The sequence below is a fragment of the Scyliorhinus canicula genome, chromosome 18, assembly GCF_902713615.1.
Source record: "Scyliorhinus canicula chromosome 18, sScyCan1.1, whole genome shotgun sequence".
NCBI classification, from domain to species: domain Eukaryota; kingdom Metazoa; phylum Chordata; class Chondrichthyes; order Carcharhiniformes; family Scyliorhinidae; genus Scyliorhinus; species Scyliorhinus canicula.
In genome coordinates, this window is record NC_052163.1 from 54,749,130 (window position 1) to 54,776,798 (window position 27,669).

Below are 27,669 nucleotides of genomic sequence, written 5' to 3' on the forward strand. Positions count from 1 at the left end.
AAGGCACCCCAAAATTGAGGTGTCCTATCTCTAACATTTCCAAATTCAAATTCACTATCCTTGGGCCAAATCCTGGAACTCTCTTCCTAACCGCATTGTGGGAGTTCCTGCAGCACATGAACTGTGGTGGTTCAAGAAGGCAGCTCACCACCACCATATCAAGGGCAACGAGGGATAGGCAATAAATGCTAGCCTGGCCAGTGATGTCCACATCCTTAAAACCATAGAATTCCTACAATGCAGGAGGCCATTGGGTTCATTGAGTCTGCACTGACCCTCTGAAAGAGCCACCCAGGCCCACTCCCTGCCTCATCCCCGCAACCTCACCTAACCTGCACACCTTTGGACACTAAGAGGCAATTTAGCATGGCTAATCCACTTAACCTGCACATCTTTGAACTGTGGGAGGAAACTGGAGCAGCTAGAGGACCACGCAGATAGTCACCCATAGCGCTAACCACTGTGCCATCACGCCTCCCCTTGAACAAATAAACAAAATAGGTTCAGCAACCTGGCCAGGTGGTGGTATGGTGGTGGTGGGAGATGGTTGCTGACGCTCGACAGTGGTGGCTGCAGCTACTGGTGAATCTAGACAGACAGGGAGGGCCTCTCAACCTGCTGAAGTGCTGCCTCCAATCTGTCACCTGGAGAATGTCTCCAGGTCCCACCATCTGCAGGGATCGAGAGGCTGACTAGAAAATCCCATATTGGTCTTTGTTTACATGCCTTAATACACCTTTAAGTGAGTCAAACCCCACCCTCTGTCCTACCACCAATCCTGAGAAAATGACCTGAAGTTGGAATTCAAAATTCCATGTCAACCTGCCCTGATTCCCATCCCTGTTGGGGGCTAAGCTATGATTTCTACAACATGGAAAATCTATTTCTAAGTAATATTAGCTTAACTTGTAATATTTTCTAAAATGATGGGGAGACAGATTTATGATAACCACATATAGATATTGCAGATAGAGACTTGGGTCCATCCCTAACAGCACTCTGAGTGTACCTACACCACATGGATGCGGCCTTTCAAGAAAGCGACTCACCACCATCTTCTCAAGGGCAATTAGCAAATTGCAAATAAGCAGTCCAGAAGTTTTCGCTCCCACCCTGGTCTCGAAAGTCGCCCTCTTGTCCTTCTCTCCTCTCTCCTTCCTTCCTTCCTCCCTCCTTTCTCCAGTCAGGCAGTCAGGTCAGTAGCAAACAAGCACTGGAAACAGGCAGCAAATAGATGAGCAGCAGCATCAACAGAGAGAGGGAGCAGCAGCAGCCACTCTCCACCACAGCAACAACTCACCAGCTCCAGAGTCTGCACTGAATGCCCGCTTCGGATTAGCCCTGCGGAATTGCCCATTAGCGTCCAAAGATGTGGTTAGGTAGGGTTACAGTGTAGGGTGGTGATTGGGCCAGAGTAGGGTGCTCTCTCAATGGGTCAGTGCAGACTCGATGGGCTGAATGGCCTTCTTCTGTACGGTAGAAATTCTACGCTTCTATATGGGGAAATTGTTTCCGCTGGTGAAATTGTCAAATGAGGGGACCTAAATCTAACATAACTACCGTCAGATTAAATCATTTATTTATGAGAAATTTATTTTCACAGATCAGTGAGAATGTGCATCTTGCAGCCATGTGGAATGGTTGGAGTAGTTGGCCTTGATGTATTTAAGATGCTTGCAAATACAAGCCCAGTTAGTACATTGTTACAGGTTAGATGTGTCCATGTAACTTGGAAAACATGAGACTTGTTAGTGAAAGCATCGAGAAAGAGAACAAAAAAAACACAAGGCAGGAAAAGCCAGTTTCCTGACACCCACTACAAAGGTACTAAGAATTCAGAAGAAGAAACTACATTTCTGCATGCCACACTGGAAACTCCACATAAGAAAAACAGAAATCCTGCCGGAAAGGCACCGTACATCAGGGGGAGCTGATCTCAGTTTATATATTAGTGTTAAGCAACACCCCGGGGTGGAGGGGGGAGCAGGTAACAGGGAGACTGACTCCCTCTGTGTCCCTGCAGAGCGAGCCTCAAAATGAGGATTGAGGAATGGGAGGAATCTGCAATCGGACAGCAGGAGCAGTATTGCCACAGCCATAGAGCAGGAATTCAATTATTTAAAGACTAGAATCTATACAACTAGGATTGTTTATGAAGAAGGATAACGAAAGGATTTGTTGACCAGGTGTTTCTTTTTCTCTTAAACTCACCATCTGTGTGGAGAAACGGGAGGGGTCGGGTCTGGTTGAGGTTATTGAGGAAGCAAAAAAATAAAACCCCATAGATAATGGTTATCAAATATGGATATGATGATTACCAAAGAGATACACTGGGATTCCCCAAGGGCGTGATGTTTAAAAATGCGTGGATCGTGTTCAACATAAATACAATGCAACTGTGTTACTTCTTCTCAATGTTATTTTGTTGTCGCTGTGTTTACTCAGGACAATAGCAAACTCCGATCCCCATCACTAGACATATTCAAATGAATAACAATGGGAGAGTTATCAGTTCGTTTCCTTCCCGTCAAAGCGCCACCATTCAGAATTGCAACAGCCTTCAGCACAAGCAGCCTCAGCGCTGAAATTTGTCGGAACGGTTACTTTCCTCTCTCTCTCGTCAATCCTACCCAATTCGTCATGACCTCAGCCCTGAGTCATATCGTGACTTGGAGCAAACAATGAAGGAGTCCTGAGTGTAGCATCAGATCCACCGCGGGAGGGAGGAGGAAGAGGAGGGGGAAAGGAAGAGTGGTGGTGGTGGTGTTGGGGGAGAAAAAGCACTTTTGGACCTTTCGCCAGGCGAGCTCTTCTCCGCCCCGCTTAGCAGAACAGCGAGGGATCTGCGATGGCCGGAGTTCTGTGCAAAACTTTGTACTCGTTTACCGGGGACCAGCATCAGCAAGGGCTCAAGTTCGAGGCTGGGGAGATCGTCAAGGTTTTACAGGTGCTGAACGGTGGATGGTGGGAAGGAGAGAAGGATGGGGCCAGGGGGTGGTTCCCCTCAAGTTATGTGGAGATTTTAGAGGTGAGCCACTCGCGAAAGGGGGGGGATTTGACATTCTTGTTAACTCGACCAAACTGTGTGGAATTTATTACGGCTCTCGTCTTTTTGTGTGTGTTTTAACCACTCGGCAGGCTCAATCTCGTTACACGTTGGCAAAGCTTGAAATTTCAGACTCACCAGATGTGCCCTCATGGCTGGTCACGGGAAATTTGGGCGTAATTTAATTAGTGGGAGAGGGTTGCGCTATGTCGGTGATAGGAATCAAAGACTGGAGTGACTCAGGTTAATTTCATTGAAGGGGGTTGAGTAAACGGTCCGTAAATTCTGATACAATCTTTGGAAACTGACTTTGTTTGTTTCGGGGGAGGGAGGGGGAGAGATACTCGGGCAATGGACTAGATTCCTGATTGATTGAAAAGTTCCACGAAATGAAGCTGCCACGGGGTGTTTTTCTCCCCAGGGCGGATTAAGGTGTTTTTTCTTTGGCAGCTTTTCTCCCTGTTTTGTAAATTGTTCCCGTGGCGGTCCGAATTCAGCAGTTGTTGTGAAATCCGATGATCGAATTTCTTTCTGCTTTCCACACCGGAAATTTAACATTTCACATTCCGCTAGGGGGCACACATGGAAACAAAAATGTGGTTAAAATCTAGAGAGGAAAAAAGGAAGAGTGAGGAATTGTAAGACTTTAATTTTGTTATTTTTAATGTAAACGCCATTTTATACTGATGCCCGATTTCGAAATCCCCACCTCAAACCCTTTAATTCTCACGTTAACTGAATCAACACAGGTTGAAAACTCGTTTGCATTTAATCTAAGGGGGCTGTCCGACTAAACCCCTCCTTAATAGTCAATCATGCTACTAAAAATGTGACCTTAAAATGTCATAGTTTGCAGCACACACTTAAACTTTTTGATCTTCGAGTGCCTGGATGAAAATGTATTTACGCTGCAAAGCTGTGGTTTGATGGTGTGAGATGCACATATTGCCATGAACTTTAAAAAATGTTTAAAATGCCTGAACTGTTTTAATACTGGGCCTTTACTCGGGTTGGCAACTGGTTGCATTTATTGTTTTTTTCTTTTATGGGATGTGGGCATCCTTGGCCAAACTAGCATTTGTTGCCCATCCTTAATCACCCTTGCCAATGGTGGTGGTGAGCTGCCTCCTTGAACCGCTGCAGTCCACGTGGTGAAGGTATACCCGCAGTGCTGTTAGGGAGGGAGTTCCTGGATTTTGACCCAACGACCGACAGGGATATATTTCCAAATCAGAATGTTGGGGAGCTTGCAGATGTGATGGTGTTCCCACGTGTCTGTTGCTGTTCTCCTTCTAGGTAGTAGAAGTTGTGTTATTGCAAGGAGCCTTGGTGAATTGCTGTAGTACATCTTGTAGTTGGTACACACTGCTGCCACTGTGCATTGGTAGTGGAAGAAGTGAATGTTTAAGGTGGCGGATGGGTGCTAATCAAGCTGGATGCTTTGTCCTGGATGGTATTGAACTTGTGTTGTTGGAGCTGCAATCCTCCAGGCAGATGGAGAGTAATTCATCACATTCCTGGGGCGAAATTCTCCGACCCCCCAGCAGGGTCGGAGAATCGCCTGGGGCCGTGGAAAATCCCGCCCCCGCCGTGGCAGATTCTCCGCCACCCGGGAATTGGTGGGGGCGGGAATCACGCCACTCCGATCGGCGAGGCCCTTGCGGCGATTCTCCGGGCCGCGATGGGCCGAAGTCCCGCCACTGGGAGGCCTCTCCCGCCGATGAGGTTTGAACCACCTCTGGTGGCGGCGGGATCGGCGGCGCGACCGGGCCCCCGGGGTCCTGAGGGGGGTGGGCGTGGGGCGATCGGACCCCGGGGGGTGCCCCCACGGTGGCCAGGCCCGCGATCGGGGCCCCCCAATCAGTGGACGGGCCAGTCAATTGGGGGGCACTCTTTCTCCTCCGCCGCTGCCACAGCCTCCGCCATGGCGGAAGCGGAAGAGAATCCCCCAGCGCGCATGCGGCGGTGGTGACGTTAGCTGCCGCTGACGTCATCACCGGTGCATGTGCAAACCGGCAAAGGCCTATTGGCCAGACCGGGCGGCGGGCCTGAAAGGCCGCTGGTGCCGGTTTTGGCGCCAGTCGGCGTGATGCCAACTGCTCCGGAGCGGGCCTAGTCCCCAAAGGTGCGGAGAATTCCGCACCTTTGAGGAGGCCCGACGCTGGAGTGGTTGGCGCCGCTCCCCTACACCGGGACCCCCCCATCCCGCTGGGTAGGGGAGAATGCCGCCCCAGACTTGTGCCCTGTAGATGGTGGACAGGGAATACCATTGGGGAATCAGGAGTTGAGTTACTCGACTCAAAATTCTCAGCCTCTGACCTGCGCTTGTGGCAACAGTATCTGTTGCTGGTCCAGTTCAGTTTCTGGCCAATGGTAACAGCACAGATGTTGATTGGAGTGGTGATTTTAATCACATGACCTCTTTCCCCTTCAACTCCAATGTCCCCCTCTTTTTCAAATTTGCAATAGTGTTCAAATGGAAAACAAAATTACTGTTTCTCCCTTGGGTTGCTTGCAACACTGTCCAGGTTCACCAATCTTTTATTATTGGAAACTCCAAGAAAGTCCAAGAGGAACTGGGAAAGCCAACATCTACAGTCAGGCAGATTAATCTCTATAGCATAGCTCCTGCACAAAAATATTAGCAATTGTGCACCATATGCTATCCGTCCGAAACTGTCTGCTAGCCTTCATTGGCAAAGAGAATTTAAGAGCCGTGTGATGATGCAGCTGTACAAAACCTTGGTAAGGCCACATTTGGAGTATTGTGTGCAGTTCTGGTTGCCTCATTTTAGGAAGGATGTGGAAGCTTTGGAAAAGGTGCAAAGGAGATTTACCAGGATGTTGTCTGGAATGGAGAGTAGGTCTTACGAGGAAAGGTTGAGGCCTTTTCTCATTAGAACAGAGAAGGATGAGGGGAGACTTCATAAGAGGTTTATAAGATGATCAGGGGCATAGATAGAGTAGACAGTCAGAGACTTTTTCCCCGGGTAGAACAAAGCATTACAAGGGGACATAAATTTAAGTGAATGGTGGAAGATATAGGGGGGGGGGATGTCAGAGGTAGGTTCTTTACCCAGAGAGTAGTGGGGGACATGGAATGCACTGCCTGTGGAAGTAATTGAGTTGGAAACATTAGGGACCTTCAAGCGGCTATTGGACAGGTACATGATCATGGTAGAATGATGGGGTGTAGATTAATTTGTTCTTAATCTAGGACTAAAGTTCGGTACAACATTGTGGGCCGAAGGGCCTGTTCTGTGCTGTATTTTCTATGTTCTCTGTTCTATAATCCAGGATAGTCAGCACGGATTTGTGAGGGGTAAGTCTTGCCTCAAGTTTGATTGTATTCTTTGAGGAGGTAACTAAGTACATAGATGAAGGTAACGCAGTTGATGTCGTATACATGGATTTTAGTAAGGCGTTTGATAAGGTGCCCCATGGTCGGCTCATGCAGAAAGTAAGGAGGCGTGGCATAAAGGGAAATTTGGCCGATTGGAACTGGCTATCACATAGAAGACAGAGGGTGGTGGTAGACGGTAAATTTTCATGCTGGAGCCCAGTCACCAGCGGTGTACCACAGGGATCAGTGCTGGGTCCTCTGCTTTGTAATTTTTATCAATAACTTGATGGAGTTGAACGTTGGGTTAGTAAATTTGCTGATGACACCAAGATTGGTGGAGTAGCGGATAATGTGGAGGGCTGTTGTAGGCTGCAAAGAGACATTGATAGGATGCAGAGCTGGGCTGAAAAGTGGCAGTTGGAGTTTAACCCTGAAGTGTGAGATGATTCATTTTGGTAGAACTAATTTGAATGCGAATTACAGGGTTAACGGCAGGGTTCTGAAGAATGTGGAGGAGCAGAGACATCTCGGAGTTCATGTCCATAGATATCTGAAAGTTGTCATCCAAGTGGATAGAGCTGTGAAGAAAGCCTGTAGTGTATTAGCATTTATTAACAGGGGGATTGAGTTTAAGAGCCGTGAGGTTATGCTGCAACTGTACAAGACCTTGGTTAGACCACATTCCTGAGTATTGTGTGCAGTTCTGGTCACCTCATTATAGGAAGGATGTGGAAACATTGGAAAGGGTGCAAAGGAGATTTACCAGGATGCTGCCTGAATTGGAGGGTAGGCCTTGTGAGGAAAGGTTGAGGGAGCTAGAGCTTTTTTCAATTGAAGGAGGATGAGAGGTGGCTTAATTGAGGTGTATAAGATGATGAGAGGGATAGATAGAGTGGACGTTCAGCGACTTTTTCCTCTGGAGAATGTAGCTGTTACAAGGGGGCAGCATGACTAAGGTTCATGGTGAAAGATATAGGAGGGATGTCAAAGGTAGGTTCTTTACTCAGCGAGTAGTTGGGGCGTGGAACGCACTCCCAGCTATGGTAGTGGGGTCGGACACTTTAGGAACTTTCAAGCGGTTATTGGATAGGCATATGGAGTGCACAATAATGATTGGGAGTAGGTTGATTTGATCTTAGTTTCAGACTAGTTCGGCACAACATCATGGGCCGAAGGGCCTGTACTGTTCTGTACAATTCTATGTTCTATTTTGGAGCTGTTTTTTGCTAACTGTATCCAGCTGATGCTGACATACAGATTTTAATACTGCCTAAACTGGTTTTCGGTTTGAGTGCTATGCGGGGTAGCTGAGTTTAATTCTTTTAAGCTTATTTGGGGTATAATCGTGCAAAAGTATAGTCGTTCTTCAGCCACTTTCCTTTGGACATCTGTAATATCTGTGTTAATCTCTGTTCCAAATGACACAATGATCTACACTAGGAATGACAGAGAAACTAGGACACTACAATCCCTTTGCAGTCACCATACAATGGTTTCCTACACCGTGCTCATTTATTTAGGTTAGAATTGATGGGATTGAAATTGTTGGGTAATAGTGATTTAGCAGCTCCTATCAATTCCTTGTTGGATGTTCGTTTCCATCCAAGCCAAAAATAAATTGTCAAGAATGCTGGCAATTCACTATTCCTCATTTTGCAATGCCATCAAAGACCAATTTCACCCTTTTACAAACCTTCAATGATGCGCCACTCAACATTTATCCCAGTTTGGCATTATACCTCTCATCAGTACTCGGTTTCCTAATTGGTAACTAATTTATTATTCCATTCACTCCTTTATTGTTAAATGAGTGTCCTACAGGTACACCTACCTGCACTTCAGAGTGGTTTTCATTTCTACCATAAATATTACAGCTGCTATCGGCTTAAATGCTTAAAATTGGCTCAATCGTATTTGTCTACAAAATATGATTCCGGTACAGGTACTATGTTTACTTGCTCCCAATTCTGCATACAGTTTACAGTATCCAATCATTATTTTCTCCCAAGTGCCTCCTTCAGCATCTTGGAATATATGCCAAGGGAGCTGTTTATTTCCCGTCCATTTAATCTATTGCATTCTCTTGCAACACTCATTCCAAAATCCACTTGGCGATTCACTGTGTTGCAATAACTGGATGCAAGGATAATATTTTCCTCTGTAATGAATTGTTTAAGGAAACTTGTTTGGCATTAATCTTCAATTTCATCACTTATTATTTATCATAGAATCATAGAATTTACAGTGAGAAGGAGGCCATTCGGCCCATCGAATCTCCTCTTGAACTTCTCTTTTACTGCTATAATATACTTGGATAATGTTTTTTTAATGTATTGTATTGAGCATTCTTCAACATTATCATCTCTAGGGTCTGTTTTTCACCCAATATACGCCTAAACTTATTCAACCACCCAATTCTCTCTAAATTGTACAGATATCTTTTCCCTTATTTTAATTTTAATCACTTATTCATTTATTTTTGAGTCACATAACTATTATGGCAGAATAGGGGTAATTTGGCCCATCAGTTCTATGCTGGCTCTCCTTGGAGCAAGTGAGTTCCATGTTCCTGTTCTATCATCTTGGTTCTGCAAGTTTATTTCCTTCAAGTGTCCATCTAATTTCCTTTCAGAGCATTGATTGTCTCTGCACCCTCTACCCTCATAGGCAATGAGTTGCAGGTCACTGAGTGTCACCATATCTCGGGCAAGGGGCAACGTTGAGAAGGTGGGGCATTCATGAATAATCCGTGCTGTTGACGTCACTCTGCATCACACACCAGCTGTCCAGCCAGCTGAGCTAACCCACCCCCCCCCCCCCCCCCCCAGTTGGATGCAATACTCTTGTTGTATCCCAACAAGGACCTTATAAAGGCTCAGCATAATTTCCCTGCCTTTGTACTCAAAACCACTGTTTATTTATCAATCCCAAGATAATATTTGCTTTGTTAACTACTCTCAAATGTCTTGCCACCTTCAAATATCTATGCACAAGCCACCCCAGGACCTTTTGCCCTGCACACATTTTAGAACTGTGCCATTTCAATTGATATTGCCTCTTCCTACTTCTGCTGCCAAAATGCACTTTCTCACACTTTTCTGTATAAAACTCCATCTGCCACTTCTCTACCCAATCTGCTAGCCTATCTGCGTCCTGCTGCATTCGATTTGTGTCATCCTTACTGTTTGTCATAGCTCCAAGTTTGGCATGCAAATTTTGAAAGTTTCCTCTGTATTTCGATGTTCAAGTCATTTGTGTATATCAAGTAATGCTTATTTAGTTCAAGCATATTTTCGTGTGTTTCTCCATATCCTGTGTATCAATGAAGTTTGAAAGTTTTACGTTTTTCATTAGCTAAAATTAATTTTGTTGTCCAATTAAAATTATCTTTCTAAAATTGTTCTTTTGCACTGGTTCTCATGGTGCTGAATGAATGATGATATCAAATATAATCATAATGTGGCTCCAAGAGATCGCATTGCTTCCGGATTATTGATGTGCTCCAAATGAGAAGTGGACCTAGGTACATTTGCCCTCGGGAGCCAGGGGGTCAAAACACAATTTGTCAAAGAGTGACACAAAAACAGAAAGTGCTGGAAAATCTCAGGTCTGACAGCATCTAGAGAGAAAACAGAGCTAACATTTTGAGTCTAGATGACTCTTTGTCAGAGCATCCTCAATAACTTTCCTTTGTCGACAAGTGATTTTTGAATCACGTTTGCTGGTACTTTGCATAATTCAATATTGTACCTGCACTGTTGCTTGTATGTGAGTATCTAGGTATAGCTATGCACATGATAGCACAAAATAAGAAACCATGAATTTGACCATTAACATTGATCATACTTTGCACCCAATCATGGATTCTGTCTCACACATTTAATCCTTTGAGGAGGAATCATGCATAAATAATCTGTAAACTCAGAGGAAATTAGGCTAAACTGCTGAATATTGATTGTTTTCATCTCCTCTAGTTAACTCTGGCCGGGTGTCCTCCGGAGAACATTCTCCTGAAGTCTCAGTAATGAAGTGCAACTAAGGGCACAGGGGCTAGCACTGCTGCCTCACAGCGCCAGGGACCTGGGTTCAGTTCCAGCATTGGGTGACTGTGTAGAGTTCGCACGTTCTCCCCGTGTCTGTGTGGGTTTCCTCAGGATGCTCTGCTTTCATCAGGGTGCTCTGGTTTCCTCCCACAGTCCAAAGATGTTCTGGTTAGGTGGATTGGCCATGCTAAATTACCCCTTAGTGTCCAAATATGTGTAGGTTAGGTAGGATTACGGGGAGAGGGTGATGGAGTGGGCCTGTGTGTGGTATTCTTTCAGAGGATTGGTGCAGACTCGTTGGACCGAATAGACTCCTTTTGCATTGTTGGGATTCTATGGATTCTATTGGTATTAGTTGGTAAACATTTAACATGTTGCACAAGATTTCTCTATCCATTATTTAAACAGAGGCATTAAGTGTCTTTTTTACTCTATTACATGCTACATGTTCAATCATCTCCTTTCACAAACTATGGTCAAAACCAAGAGTCTAAAATTTTCAACAGAAGCTGCAAATACCATCCTTCACATTGATGATCTTTACTACATGTAATGACTTTAAAGCAATTGGATGAATCTCAGGTGTGCATGGGAAGCACAAAGTTTGGATGCGCAACATTGATCATCTGGTCATGACCTTTCCAGATATGTGGAAGTGGTTTGTGCAGACTAGCCTCAACCCAGGCCCAAACACTAGATGGCTGAACCAACCTAAATCTCACTGATGACTCCACCAGTTGAAGCCAACCTAGAACTGTTTCTTACCCCCACATATGAAGGGGAGTTTGTCCCTTTTAAGATTAGTACCCATTCCAATGTTTTCTTTGCTCTTTAAAAGAAATGGCAACACATCTCTTTTGTCCAATTTGAAATCGGGTGCTTGGCTCGCCCCCTCATAAATAACTTTACCCTATTTTAAACCTGTGCCATCACATAGGAAATGATTGGACCTCATCTGTGCATCGTTGTCTTCAAGGCAAAAGAATTTCTGCAGGGTATTTCCTCTTCACTGAGAACATTTTCTGGTCTCAAATCCCAGACGGCATTAATCACAGTCTAAACAGTGTTGAAACATTGCTTTGCATCATTAGTTTCTTGATTCACCTCAAACTGCAATCCATTATTTTGCATTAGAAAAGCAACATTGGAGAGAGAAAAAGTGCACACATATGACAGATATATGTCCTTGTCTGATGTGTGATGTGTTGGGTAAGCTGGGTCTGCGAGGACTGCGTTTACTGCAGCAGTGAGAGAGACAGGTTTCCAACACTTGAAGAAATGCAACTCTATTTTAATGAACTCTTAACTCTCATACATACTTTAACTGTGGGTTGACACTATGCTGAGTTGACTGGAGACCTGCGGCTAACCTGACCAGACCTTACTACCACATGGTGTATGTTCTAGTTGTTGCACACTGGCTCTGACTGTCTCAGAGGCTGGATCCCGAGAGAGCTGGAAAACTAGTGCCCTCTGGCTTTATAGTGGTTGTGTCCTGTCTGGTGATTGGCTGCTGTGTTCTGTGTGTTCTTTGGTCATCCTATGTGTCAATCAATGCCTGTCTGTGCACCATCATATACTTATGTGTATATTATGACAATGTGTATATGTATGATAATGTTAGTGGTGTATGTCAGTATTCTGCCAGTTTTTGTTGTATCGATTGATAGACAAGTGAGTGTGGAGCCCTGCTTTTATCAACACAGCTTATCCTATTTTGAGGTATCAAATATTCTGCTGTAATGGGCCCATATTCATTGACTTTACAGCATGTGTACAGGAATCATGCACAATCCATTTAGTGCCAGATGTAGCTGGAGTGAATTGTCTGTTTTTTGTTTGCTTTATCTGGTGTGTACTGTAGTTGCATGATGTCCATGTATGTTTTTCTCCTAAATTTAGAGCACCCAATTCTTTTTTCCCCAATTAAGGGGCAATTTAGCATGGCCAATCCACCTACCCTGCAAATCTTTTGGATTGTGGGTGTGAAATCTCTGCAGAGACTGGGAGAATGTGCAAACTCCACACGGATAGAGACTCTGCGCCGGGATCGAACCGTGGCGCTGTGAGGCAGCAGTGCTAACCACTGTGCCACCATGCCGCCCAATGTCCACGCACTTAACCCACCAAAATACCACTGTTTGTTTTTAGAACTTTTTTTTTTACAAGGGCAGAAATGCTAATTCTGTACTGGTAAAAAATAGAATAAACCTTTAGGGCATGCCGATTTGGCCTGGTGGCTTTGGGAATAGCTAATTTGTGTAACTTAAAAGCGCACAGGTTTATTTTCAGGTTGGTTAGCTGATTTCTGTTGGCCTTAGTGCCATAAGTTACTTTGATTGGCTTGGCTGGTGACCAATAAATTGGCGCAGAAGCTGTGCACTTGCTGGGAACAGGCGGTGATTGGATATTATTTCTCTGAGATGTTTTTCAGTGTCACCAGGCTTATTTTCATTTCACTTTTGATTCTGCAAGCTGGCTGGAGGAATCTAACCAACTCTCTCCAAAGATATACAGTTCGTTCTCACCAAAAGGCCACTGTGAGAATCTGATAACTTTCTCTACAGAAGAAAGGTGACGTGAAGCATAATCCAGCATCTGATAATCTCTCTCTGCAGAACAGGCTAATGTGAAGCCAATGGTCTCTTTTGGAAAAGTTGTGAGTAAGATATACAGTTGAACTGCAAAGACGATCATTACATGCTCTACACCAGAGACCTCGTGTCATTAAAGCTGTGAGTGATCTTGATGTGATTCTCTGGGTGAAAAGAAAATGTTCTAACACATAACCATTTTGAGCCCCTGAATTTATCTTGTATTCAGTGACTATAAATTGATGATTGTGTTCTATTGATGTAATAAATTCAGATTTCAAAACATTAATCTGGCCTCCAGAAACTAAACAGTGTATAGTTATTTGGAAGGATTTGCATTATTGCAAACACTTAATCATTTCCTTTCAAACACAATTGTGATCTTCGTGGGCATTTAACCAACTGATAAATTAGTAGTAAAATTACATAACATAAAAAGACTAAAAGATTGCAAAGGCAGTCATTAGCATCTATTTGAACAGGATTTACCCTTACAATCAACATAGAAAAGCTAGAGAGAGTAAGCTACCTAATCCTACTTTTGTTCAGTTAGTATTTGCCGAGGATTTCTGCATACAGTGCTGCAGATAATGTGCAATGTTAACTTAGGGTGATAATGTAAAATACAAAATATCAAATTTGCCGTCCATTGCACACCACAGCTAGTTTCCTTTTACACTGAAGTTGTGTATAAGTGTAGTCAATTCATATTGATCATTATCCCCTCATTTTCTCAGCTAAAATTACTGCGTGTGTTTCAAGAAATCACTGTATATAATTAAATTATTACAAAGTAGATTTAAAGCAAAAGAAAGCAAATACAGCAGTGCAATATTTTAAACAGCTGTTAACATTACCAGCTGTGTGATGCAGGTTTGTTTTATACTATCCCTACTCAGTCATTTTCTTTTGTCAAGCACAATTGACTTGCAATTTTTCCCATCAAATCAATCTAAAGGATGTCAGGATGAAGCACAGAAATTCAGATAAAGAACAAGCAAAGAAGTGGGGCCACGTCTTCACGTGCGATTAAACACTTTCTCACAGAATCCCGGCTCTGATCCCTAATAGGTTATGACTTTCTAATTCTTTTACTTTGCGGAGATGCAAAATTCCCAGAAGTACACATCTGCATAATACCTAATCACCATGGTCTGACAAAGATCATTTTAGACCTGACAGTAATGAAGATGAATAAACTGGTTTAGAATCTCCTGCTGCGAAGTAAAGAGCTTTTGGTAGCACTTTGTATTTTGTGGTTCTGTATAATAATAATTACAAATAGGAATATTGTGTCCTGGGGCATTGCCTGCAATAATAATTTGTGCTGCTGTACTCTAAATTAAGTTCCATATTCATGACTACCTTGACAGTGTAAAACTCTCCAAATCCTACTCTGTGGTTGAAATGCTCATTCCATGTCATGTACTTGTGAATGGGAGTCCAAGAACCAATTGACGTTTTAATCTACCAGGCCTGTGCATATAGTAAAACTAAGTAAAGCCTTTGTTACCTCGGGGTGTTACAATGTGCACCAATTAAATATTTTTGAAGCGTAGTAATTGTTATAATACCAAAGGCACACACACACGGCACATGATAATGACCAGATAATCTATTTTTAGTGATGTTGGTTGAGGGATAAATAATGACCAGGGCAGCTTTGAAATAATATCACGGATTAGTTAAATACAACTAAAAAGGTTACTAGAGCATTAGCATGATGTCCCATCCAAATATCAGTACCACCCAGATTCTAGATTATGTGCTCATGGCTCTTGAATGGGACTTGAACCTGGAACCTTCAGCTTGGAGATGAGTGTTACCAACTAAGCTGCAGTTAACATAGCTGCCATCAAGTAGCAGGTCCACGTTTAGCCTGTTGAAATCTTTATGAATGACTTGTATATCGCTTCTCGACCTTTTGGCTAAGATGAGCGTGAGGTCGGGTGTAATGCCTGGATCTGGTATGTCTCTCTTGTGGGGACCATGAATTGGATTCAATTTTGAATTGGTTTTTGGCGCAGACAAGAAGCTGGATTAGAGATTTGTCCCTGTCCACACTCTTGAACTCTGGCTTTGTAACTCTGATAAAGTAATTTTAAAAAATGAATGACTTGTATATGTCATATTGAACTGCTCCCATTGGAAGTAGTTTCCAAATATGATGAGACTGCTTGTCAACTGACTTGGCCTCATTTGTATTTTGGACAATGGCAGACACATGGAAGTATCCTTTTTTCGCTACTGTAAGTCTCCACATTTTTGTATTACTGACTTGTATGCCAATGGTTACAGAAAATTGCAGCATTTGGCATCCATTGTCAGTAACGGTATCTCTGGCACCATGGAAAAGCCAATTTTGGAACAGGATACTGATATTCTGTAATGGGTACACCAGGGTAGCAAGAGAAGTCAGCACAGGTTCACCATTGTCATGAGTAAGCTTAGGGCACAGGCCAGAACGTTTTACTCGACATAAGCATTGACCAAAAGCTGGAAGAGTTGCCACAAAGATTTGAGGCTATGAAACAGGATTCAGTTAGGCAACAGTTGAGGAGGGTCACGCTGATATTCTGGATGGATGAGACAAAATGGGTTTAAAGTACCTTTTTCATCCAACCCTATGTTGCTTGTAACTTTGATTGTACTATGTCACTTACTTTGCAGTATTGCTGTCAAGAGTTAGGACTGCCTCCAGAAACAGCACTTTAAGACAAATTTTGCTTTAAACAATTATCTCGTGAGTTTGGATTTTCAGTCTTCTGTTTTGGAAACTCAACCCATTACAAAATAAAATCTGTCTAAATCCTCCTTAAATTAGGGTGGCACAGTGGTTAACACTGCTGCATCACGGCACCGAGGGCCCGGGTTCGATTCCGGCCCCGGTCACTGTCCGTGTGGAATTTGCACATTTTCCCCGTGTCTGTGTGGGTCTCATCCCCACAACCCAAAGGTGGTTTCATGACACACTAGTGCTGCTAGCGCATGGCCCTGTGCAGTTGGCAGCACACTCACCAAAGTAAGTTTGCTGGATTTGTTAAAGTGAACTTCAGGAAAGACGCATAGCAGAATTCTCCCATCTGAGACTAAGTCCTGTGGTGGGGGAGATGGGAACATGGAGTATTTCCTGTTGTGGTGGCTGATGAGAAAACACACCAAATCTTCCACCCCAAGCTCTTTTATTATGCAACCAGGTGTTCTGCGTTTTTGCTGGTGGGGTAGGCATGATGGCGTGCAGTCCATGGTCCTATCTGGGCACCATATTGAAAGACTGACCCACTATTGAAAAAGGATGGATTTCCCGAAAATGAATCTGGATCTCCAGGAACACTCTGAAGCTTGAATGTGGACCTTCTCCAGGGTGCTGAAGCTGGGAGATCCACCTGGAGATGCTCCACCCTCAGCCACTGCTGTGGTGTTCCGGGTTCCAGGGTTGCTGGCAGCCTCCATCCCAAACTCTGGATGTAGCCACAGTCATTGGTCGTGTGAGTCCTGATATCTGCACGCCACGTTCATCCAAATATATTTTGCAGTGGGATATATTCCCGTTAGCGTCACATGGGCGTGGGTGGTTGGGCCTATTTGTGGGATGCAGATCTGTTACAATCTGGCTCTGGCGGGTTTCCCGATCTGACGGAAGATCCCCAGGGAAATTGATGCAAGCGTAAAACCGATTAATTTTTTTTTTGGCTTCCTGCTGAATTCTCCTCCCATGCCCACCATTGAACCCACCAGAGGCAGCGTGAGATCTATATTTTTTTAAAATCTGCTCTTCCTGGTGACCATTCTTTGCGAATTTTGCAAACTTGTTTTCTGGTTGTTGTCTGCTCTGTGAGAATTGCACATTGGTAACTGGTAGCACAAACACACCACAAAACCAGCAAAACAATATTTAGAGACAACGGATAAATACATTTAAAAAGAGGGATTAAATTCAGGGATTACCTCTCAAGATGCCAAATTGCTTTGTTTTTTCAGATTATCTGAGATTTAGTTAAACTTGTTCAGTTACAACATCTTTCTCACTCTCGTCCCCCGCTACCCAGCAAGTTGGCAATTAGAATTTTCCAGCTCTGGATCAACATATGATGCTCAGTAGACTGCCAATTATTGGGCTTGAAAACTTTCCATGTAAAGATCCACATATCTATTGTACTGTGATCAGAGTGGGACAATGGAATGTCTGGGCATCCATATATGGATAATGTTGTGATAAAGAGGGAAAATATGACATTGAGCATGCAAAAGCGAAGACTTCTTCTATATGTGCTCAAACATGTTTTTTTTTAAATTTAGAGTACCCAATTCATTTTTTCCAATTAAGGGGCAATTTAGTGTGGCCAATGCACCTAGCTTGCACGTTTTTGGGTTGTGGGGGCGAAACCCACGCAAACACGGGGAGAATGTGCAAACTCCACACAGACAGTGACCCAGAGCCGGGGTCGAACCTGGGACCTCGGCGCCGTGAGGCCGCAGTGCTAGCCCACTGCGCCACCATGCTACCCTAGCTCAAACATGTATGAAGCAAAACAGGTTTGCCAGAAGAGGTTCCGTTTGGATCAGATTGATTTTTGCGCTGATGGTGCTATGCCATTAATATTCAATTTAATTTATAAACTAATTTCATTTATAAACTTTGCATTGTAAAACCATGCTGGTCATAGTTATGTTATTTTATTCCATAGTCTTTGAAACTTTTTATTACATTGGAACAGGAACTGAAAATTTAAGTACAGTTTTGTAATCTAATATAACTTGTCGTATTTACTCTTGCTTCTGGTAATTTCAATTCTTAATAAACATGAGTGAAATTTGTATAAGAACAAGGATGATGGAAAAACGCAGCGGGTCTAGCAGCATCTGGACGGAGTGAAAAACAGAGTAAAAGTTTTGAGTCCATTTGGCTCTTCAGAACTGAAGAGGGGGCGAAATGTGTTAGAGATTAAACTGGCCAGGAGAGATTGCAACAAGATGTAGCAACTTTAAGAAAAATAGATGGCCTGGTGTGGGAGGGTGAGGGTGGGCTTTGCATTGAGTCAGTATATGTGTGGGATTTTGAAACAAGGGGATTTATGATGGAGTCGAAAGGTCACCGTCTAAAGTTGTTGAACTCAACATGTCCCAAGGGCTGTAAGGTGCTGAATCAGAAGATGCGATGCTGGTCATCCTCCTCGCATCAAGCTTCACTGGAGCATTGCTGCAAGCCAAGGATGGATATGTGGGCATGAGAGCAAGCTGCTGAGTTAAAATGTCAAGCAACAGGGAGGTTGGGCTCGTGCCTACACAGTCACCCAGTCTGCGTTTAGTCTCCCAAGTCTAGAAGAGACCGGAATGGGATCAACGAATACAATAGACAATTTACTGCCTAAATCCCGAGAGAAATGGTGGGATCATTTTTGGATTTGGAGCCCATTCCAACTCCCCAACTCATTGATGTATGTGCTTTTGGTTGCTCTTTTCCAAAGTAAATCAATTAACAATCCACCTTGGGGCTTTCTGACCAATACGTAAGGAGGCAGGTGCTGCATCCATTTTGTTAGCCAAATGATTTCTGCTTAACTGGAGCATAGCATGTTTCAGAAAAGCTCACCAGCTCTTGGAATTTTCAGGATGCAGCGCCCACAGGAATGGAGAGGTGACCTGAGAAAGATCTGAAGGGTTGCAGTGATTTGGGAAGAGGACACACAGTACAAATGGAAGTGCCTTTGGAAGTCTACAGCAAGTGTGTGGTCACTCCAACTGCATTGAGAGGATCCAGGACTTCAGAGTACAGGAAAGGGGGTTGATGGCATAATGCTTTCAGATGCAAGGACCCACACTCTGATTTATGCAGAATTCTACGCATCATGCCTCCGGTTAACACACTGCTGCTGTCATTCCTTTCCCCACAGACAGCTCACATCCCCATTTGAACAGCCTATACTCACAGGTGCTATCAGCCTTGCCCTCTCTCCCCTATGCCCTCTCCACACATTTTATTCTATCCTTTTTCTCTATCTAAGCCATTACGAACACTCGGACCTTTCTGTTTTCTCTCTTTGTAGGAGAAAGTACACAATTTGGCAAGATGCAGTAAATTAGTGTTGGGCTGCCTCTCCAGTGACAGAATCCTTGTCGGCCATTTGCAATGTGTGCCCATCTGGTCCACTAGGAAGGAGGTCTTTTTTCAGGATATTGCAGAAACCAGCAATGACCTACAGTGAGAACCTGAACCTCCTGAGGCACTGGTGTTCAGACATACTGACAGAGCTGATTTTTGGCCTGTAGACATGTGTTGGTTTCACCTCCTTCAAACTGGATCTCAGTGTCTATCTCCTGTACTGTGGGAGGAGCATGAAGCTGTGGGTAAGGCAGCAGGTGCTGCAGCAGATGTTGCTATTGATGGAGCAATGGGCAATGGTATGGCTTCTGCTGTTGCCCATCATGAGAGGTGTCAGGGAGAGTTGCATAAGCCAAGGTGAAGGCTGGCAGCAGGGAGTGCAGCTGAAGGTGAGTGAATTGTTCGAGAGGTGAAGTGCCTCCCAATCAGTTGATGATCATCGGTCAAATAGTGAAAATGCTCTCGGTTGAAGTTCTTCAGTGTAACTCATCAAAGCCTTCCCAGCCTGACAGTTTCACTGATGGGATCCGTATAATGCGGAAGGAGGTCATTCAGCTCAGAGTCTGTACCTACCCTCTCAAAGAGCACTCTACCTAGGTCCACTCCCTCACTCTACCCCGTAACCCCGTACATTGATCATGGCCAATCCATCTAACCTGTAGGAAAATGCTGCCACATGATGTTTTGAAAGATATATAAAGGCTAATATTCCTCTTGCCTTTTCATTTGGGTGCTTTTGCACCTGTGATCTAGACAAGCTGTGTACCCACAATAAAAACAATACAAGACTGGAAATTCTCAGAATATGATGCTAACAATTAGTTAACCTACTCACACGTGGTTAGCACTGCTGCCTTACAGCACCAGGGAACAGGGTTCAATTTCGGCTTTGGGTGACTGTCTTTGTGGAGTTTGCACATTCTCCCCATGTCTGGGTTTCCTCCGGGTGCTCCGGTTTCCTCCCACAGTCCAAAGATAGGCAGGTCAGATGGGGTGGGCCGAGATAGGGTGCTCTTTCAGAAGGTCGGTGAAGACCCAATGGGCTGTATTGCCTCCTGCACTGTAGAGGTTCTATGATTCTATAACTGCAATTTATGTGTAAGAATTTCACACGCACAGACATCCAAACACTTGCTTTGTTCTGAATAGCAATAGGTTTTCGTCACATGTAAATCAATTTATATTTAGGGACATTGAGTAGTAATTGACAAATAACCTCTAGTGCTTGCAAGAATGCAGATTTGTGGTTTACTAATTTTTAAGTTTTCTTTTAACTCGTTAAACTGAGAATGTAAACATTCAAGTAGCAAGCCAATGAGGTCTGGTGATTTTACAATTTGACCACTCTCTGGATGCTTTCCCTCATTGTCCAGTACGAAGAATTGTTTCCATAGGTAAACATATACTTCTTAAAAATCAATCTGTGACATTCAGGACAAATTAATTGGAGGATAGCAGCCAGGGTTCCCCCTGTTTTCAGCAGCCAGGGTTCCCCCTGTTTTCAGCAGCCAGGGTTCCCCCTGTTTTCAGCAGGAGTGTACTGGAATATGTGATTGATCTCCCCAGTGCTGCTGCTGACCACGCAAGAGAATTAAGGCAGTAACTAGTCTTGGATAGTGGTTCAAACTGGGCAATATTAGATTGGCACTCCAGAAGTCCTTGATATTTAATGCTGCTGGATGCAATGTTATTGAAATGGCACTGTATATAATGAACGGATACTCTGGTTTCCTCCCACAGTCCAAAGATGTGCAGGTTAGGCGGATTGGCCATGCTATATTGCCCCTAGATGGGGTTACGGGGATAGATTGGGGCATTGGGCCAAGGTAGGGTTCTCTTTCAGAGGGTCGGTGCGCACTCAATGGGCTGAATGACCTCCTTCTGCACTGTAGGGATTCTATGAAGATTGTCATTGAAAAGTTAATTGGCTGTATTACAATGGTGCTCTTGCTGTTACATGGAACCCCTGACCTGCATCTAGAGGTAATTTGACTGGAGTAAAGAAACAAGAATGTTTTGGGGTCATTTCCAATAAAAAAAAACCTGATTAATTTGCTTATATATTGCTAAGTAAGCTCTTCAATGACATATTGCAAATTAATTATGGACTTGATAGATTTGGCAGTTGAAGAGAAAACATCTGGTGTTTGATAATGAAAAGTCCATTTTATGAAGAATTATTGACAAGATGGCAAATCTGTCTGCCCACAGAATATATATCATTTTTAATATCGAACAAATATGCCATTCACAATAGATTATTCCCATTAAAGGTGATCTTTTCAGTTGTAGTCCCAGGTTTGATCCCGGCTCTGGGTCACTGTTCGTGTGGAGTTTGTGCATTCTCCCCATGTTTGCGTGGGTTTCGCCCCCACATCCCAAAGATGTGCAGGATAGGTGGATTGAACACACTACATTGCCCCTTAATTGGTAAAAAATGAATTGGGTACACTAAATTTATTTTTATCAAAAAATCTTTTCAGTTGTTAATTATCAGTTTATGAGGTGAAAACTAGCTGGGATTATAAATAGACATCAGGGCCGGGATTCTCCGACCCCCCCCCCCCCCCCCCCCCCCCCCCCCCCCCCGGATCGGAGAATCCCCAGGGGGAGGTGCAAATCCCGCCCTGACGCCGGCTGCCCTATTCTCCAGCGCCCTTTTTCGGGCGGCGGCAGGATTCCCGCCATGCCAGTCGGGCGCCGTTGACAGCGGACTCCCCGGCGATTCTCTGGGCAGAATCTGGCAGCGACCTGGCAGGCGAGTGTGGGGACAGTAGTCCTCGGGCGGGCGGGGGGGGGATCCGGGCCACCCACGGTGGCCTAGCCCGCGATCGGGGCCTACCGATCTGCGGGCGGGATTGTTCCGTGGGGGGACTGCTTTCCTCCACGCTGGGCCCTTGTAGGGCTCTGCCATATTGCCTGGGGACCGGCGCGGAGAAGAGAACCCCCGCGTATGCGCAGAAATACGCCGGGCGGTCCACGCATGCGTGAATCATGCCAGCACGCAAACTCGCGCTGGGCCTTTGCCGCTGGCTGGTGTAACGGTGACTACTCCGTTCGCAACCTAGCCCCCTAGAAGGGGGGGGGGGCATTGACGACAGAGTCGTTGTCACGGTTTTCCCGCCGGCGTGGGGACATAGCCCCATTTTCAGAGAATCCCGCCCCAGATGCACGGAATATAGTGCTACAACTGCAGATATGATGCGCAGAAATATCAGTTCAGTCCATAAGAGGGCTATTCAGGAGTCTCGTAATAGTGGGGAAGAAACTGTTTTTAAATATATTGGTGCTTGTTCTCAAATTTATCTATCTTCTGCCGAATTGAAGAGGTTAGAAGAGAGAATAACCCGGGTAGGAGAGGTCTTTGTTTATGCTGCCTGCTTTCCCAAGGTAGTGGGAAATGTAGATATAGTCAATGGATAGGAGGCGGTCTCGCATGATGGACTGGACTGTGCTCGCGACTCTCTGTAGTTTCTTACGGTGTTGGGCCGAGCAGCTGCCTTACCAAGCTCTGATGCAGCCATATAGGATGCTTTCTATGGTACATCTATAAAAATTGGTAAGAGCCTTGGGGGCATGCCTAATTTCCTGATGAAGTATAGGTGCTGTTGTGCTTTCTTGGTTGTAGCATCGACGTGGGTGGATCAGGCCGGATTGTTGGTGATGTACACCTCGGTATACGTGACAATAAATCTAAATCAAAAATCATCACCTAATACAATATGATTCACATTGTGAATGATCAGCCAAAGGCAATTTCATTTCCTCACCACTTTTTACATTGGTTTTAAACAAGAAAATACTACATACGCTCCTGTAAAAGTCGAGTTTTTTTTCTTACACAATTTTTAAGCAAAAGATGGGTTTTCCATAGGGATGAGTAATATTTTTGAGTGGTTTAAATCTATGCATGTTGGGAGGGACAACTGTTAACAAATAAAGATTTATCTCTCACTCCAATTTGTTAATTATGGTGCTATCCTCTCCCATTGTCTCTTGTAGTAGAGGAAAATGTACACCATCCAAAAAAAATTAGTAGATATAACCATAATATCATGGAATCAAAATTACTAGTTGTAACGGAGTTTAGCGTTGGCTAGTTTAGAGAGCAGGATTGGTGGATCACGCCCCCACAACCCAAAAATGTGCAAGGTGGGTGGATTGGCCATGCTAAATTGCCCCTTCATTGGAAAAAATGAATTGGGCACTCTAAATTTATATTTTTAAAGAAGGATTGGCGGAACACAGGCAACCATATGGGTAGTGTTTGTTGTTTTGCTGGCAGCCTGTCTCTGAATGGATTCATAACTAACAGTATTTCTCATCTCGGCTAGCTTCCTAAGATATAAAATGGAGCATGTTTCCAGAGGGTATTGTGTGAAGTGTAAACAATCTAATAGTATTGGCTGTATAATAGTAGGAAATTCTAATTACTGGTTTTGACTCCTGTTTATACTATTTTCGTGTAGCGTTATACACCAAGAAATATACTATCCCTCAAAAATTAATGTTGACTTATACATGGTATATGAAAAATTATGTTTTTTCGATAAAAGCCAGGGATCGACTTTTACTTGAGATTGGCTACTTTTTTTTTAACAAACAATTTTATTGAGGTAGTTTTTCGGCATTGTAAACAATTACAGGCATAAACAAAAAGAAAGCAAAAAAGGCAAAAATGTGCAAACATCCACGTACATTCAGTACTTCAATCGTAACATACTGCACAAGCCCGCTCCTCTCCCATCGGCACTACCCGCCAATTTATCCCTCCTACTCTACTCTAACCTCCCCCACCCCACCTGCTGACGCTCACTCTCCCGCAAAGAAGTCAATGAATGGTTGCCACCTTCGGGCGAACCCCTGTACAGATCCCCTCAAGGCGAACTTAATTTTTTCCATCCCCAGAAAACTCGACATGTCCGAAAGCCACAACTCAGTCTTCGGGGGCTTTGAGTCCCTCCATGCCAATAATATTCGTCGCCGGGCTAGCAGGGAAGCAAAGGCCAAAACATCGGCCTCTTTCTCACCCTGGACTCACGGGTCTTCCGAAATCCCAAAAATTGCCACCCCCGGACCCATTGCCACCCTTGTTTGTAGTACCCGGGGCATGATCCCTGCAAATCCCTCCCAGTACCCCCTAAGCATCGGGCATGTCCAAAACACATGTACGTGGTTCGCTGGTCCTCCTGCGCACCTAGCGCATTTGTCCTCTACCCCAAAGAATTTGCTCATCCGGGCCACCGTCATGTGGGCCCGGTGATCGACCTTAAATTGAATCAGGCCGAGCCTGGCACATGTTGCGGTCGAATTCACCCTACTCTGGGCTTCTGCCCACAGCCCGTCCTCCATTTCCCCGCCTAGCTCCTCCTCCCATTTGAGTTCTAGTTCCTCCGTCTGGGACCCTTCCCCTTTCATGAGCACCATATAAATATCAGAGACTCTACCCTCCCCTCCTTCCGCCCTAAAGACTATTCTGTCTTGGATCCCCATTGGCGGGAGGCGTGGGAAGGATGGGACCTGTCTACGGACAAAGTCCCGCAACTTTAGGTACCTGAAATCGTTTCCCCTTACCAGACCAAATTTCTCCTCCACGCTCCTCGATTGGCTACTTCTTGAGTAAATATGGGACAACGTTTGGATTCAAAGGAGAAAAGACCAGAAAAAGAATAGTGAATGATTTTGTGAAATAAAGATGTCGCAAGGTCCATAACGATATGTTAACGTTAGAAACAAAATGATTTGGAAACATGAAAGATCAGAAGGAATTCCTGAAACCAGCAGTTCCAGTTTATTCCCTCCTCCCCCCTCCCCCCATTTATCTCGAGAACAGTTTCTCTCTGCTTATTTTTCTCTATGTTTGTCTACCTGCTATTGTTCTTTGCACCAGTTTATCAACCCTATCATTCCAGTTACAAGGGACTTGGGTATGTGGCTCCACTCATGCAGATTATGATCAAAAAGCTTTGATTTACAATCTACAATGAAGGTTAGTTCCACAGTAGATTGGTTAATATATTGCAGCTGGTGCTAGCAAAGAACATCATGCAAATATATATATATTTTCAAAGATTTTCGAACTGCCTCTTTGTCAAATATTTTAAATACAAATCATCCCTTATTTTTATTTTTTATTTTTCATGGATACTTCCATTTTATAAAAATATTATTTTAATCCAGACAAAGGGTTTTGGGAAATAAATGTCACATTTTCAGGATGAAACTTGATTAAGTGTCATCAGAAGCTTTTGATACCTGCCTTTCTTTTTAAAACGGAAAAAAGATTGAATATATATATATATATATTCAGATGCATCCAAATGCCCTCACACCTGATCATCTAATGGAGGCAGGGAAATACTACTGTTCATACTGACACTATCTCTGCAAAAATCGAGAGAGAGTGCAAAATTTCAGTAAATGAAGCACGATGGCAAGGCTGTACCCGAATTAGTCCATGCCAGGTGGGAATGTTTACTGCCGCTTCTTCCGCAATGTGAAAGTAATTTTGTGTGTGCAGGGAAAACTTGAGTAAAAGTATAACCCGGGTGTCAGATGCTTGAGTGCATTAAACGCTAAACAGTCCTACAGCTTGCTTGGAAATTATCTTGCAATGGTTTGAGTTTGCAGTATTTATAAAACTTTTAATCCAGTATAAAAACACACTGTAAAAATGATCAGGTTCCATTGGGTGCCATGTGAGCATTTCAAACAGTTGACATTATTAACGATATAGCCATCCAGCTCCGTCCACCAACACTTGAATATTCAAACAGTAGAACACGGGGACCATTCGCACACTCCAGGAAAGCAAGTGTTTAAAACCCTAGTGCTAACCCCAGTTAGTTTACTCAGAAAGTCACGGTGGGTTTTTAAGAAGTGCAATTTGTAAGAAGGGGTGGTATGTTGGCACAGTGGTTAGCACTGCTGCCTGCCAGCACAAGGGACTTGGGTTCAATTCTCGCCTTGGGTGACTTTGTGGAGTTTATACGTTCTCTCCGTGTCTGTGTATGTTTCCTCCGGGTACTCTGGTTTCCTCCCACAGTTCAAAGATATGCAGGTTAGGTGGATTGGCCATGTTAAAAATTGCCCCTTAGTGTCCAAAAATGTGCATGGGCTACGTGGATGGGACTAGGGGGGCGATTCTCAGAGCCCTGTGCCGGGCCGGAGAATCAGCGCAACCACGCCACGACGCTCCGATACAGGTGCGCGATTCTCCGAGGTGCGGAGAATCGGCGCCATTTGCGCCGCCGCGGTTGAGCGGCAGCTGCGGGCCGCTGGAATCGGCAGGGGCGCCGATTCTCCGGCCCGGATGGGCCGAGTGGCTGCGAGGATACGACAGAGTCCCGCCGGGGCCGTTCACCCCTGGTCGCTGCCGGCGGGAACTCTGCGCGAACGGTCGGGGGGGGCGGCATGTGGGGGGAGGGGTGCTCCTTCCCCCAGGGGGGCCTCCGATGGGGTCTGGCCCGCAGTTGGCGGGCCAGCCTCTTTTATTCCGCCTCCCCCCCAACCCGGGCATACTTTCCTGCGTGGCTGGCCCCTGAACACCGACGCCATGTTGAGTCGGGGCTGGCGCGCTGAAGAAGTTCACCGTGCATGCGCAGGTTGGCTCCCTGTGGGGCCAAAATCGGTTGTGCCCGTTTCGCGCCGTCGTGAAACGTGATGCCGTTCACGACGCGCGGACACTTGGGCTCCATTTCGGAGAATCGCCCCCAAGTGCTCTGAAATAGTGCTTTTCGGAGAGTCGGTGCAGACTTAATGGGCCAAATGGCCTCCTTCCACATTGTTGGGATTCTGTGGTTTCTTTGCATGCACAGCTGCAGAAGCAATTCTTTGTGCTATAAAATGAGTAAAACTACCTGGAGAGTGTCAAATTGCAAAATCATCAGACATCGTTATATTGCTGCTGGATATTCTTCCAGAATGTTACATCCCTCAAATTTGGGTTCCTGTAGATCGTGTTCGATAACGATGACCCAATGTCCGAAAAAATACTTTTCTTATCCTGTGAAGAAAAATTTGATTTGTATTCAGAAGGTATCCTTATACTTAAATTGTAGTGAACTTATCAATGCTTGATACTACATTGGGTAACCAGCAGTTGCCCACCTATACATCACTCTCTTGTATCCATGGGGATTTTCTGAGTAAATAGGTGGTAACTGGTTCTAATTTGCACTCGATGCAATTTTTAAATTACATTTTCTGCTGTTGCCTTTAACTCTGATCCGCAGTTCTAAAATAACACTGTTTTAATAGTGTGCTTCTGGACAGGAATTCCAAACATCTGGAGAATTCGGAGATTTATCTTGGGATCATCTTCTAAGTCTTGTCGTTTTAAATGTGGCCATTAGATAAAAATGATACTGTACAGCAGTGGTACTCCTAATCTGGCTGACCGTCGCTTGTGATATCTTCCTTTTACTTGGGACACAGCAATGGTGACCCATTGGCTTTGTGGATGTCTTTGGAGCACTTTTGATCTTCCCATGCTGATAAAACTGTGCTGTTAGGTGGAGCTACCCTGACATTAATCGAGC

At 44.4% G+C, this 27,669-nt stretch overlaps 1 protein-coding gene across 2 annotated transcripts in view; it reads left to right on the top strand.

Annotated features, from left to right (window-relative positions):
• Positions 1 to 2,485: 2,485 nt before the first annotated feature.
• Positions 2,486 to 27,669, top strand: part of gas7b (growth arrest-specific 7b) — a 489,810-nt gene continuing 464,626 nt past the window's right edge. The window contains exon 1 of one of the 2 annotated variants that reach the window (XM_038777399.1): positions 2,486 to 3,028. In XM_038777399.1, coding sequence (XP_038633327.1) covers positions 2,849 to 3,028 — 180 coding nt within the window. In that variant the 5' untranslated portion in view covers positions 2,486 to 2,848. The remainder of the gene's footprint in view (positions 3,029 to 27,669) is intronic. The other variant, XM_038777398.1, reaches the window with a different exon arrangement.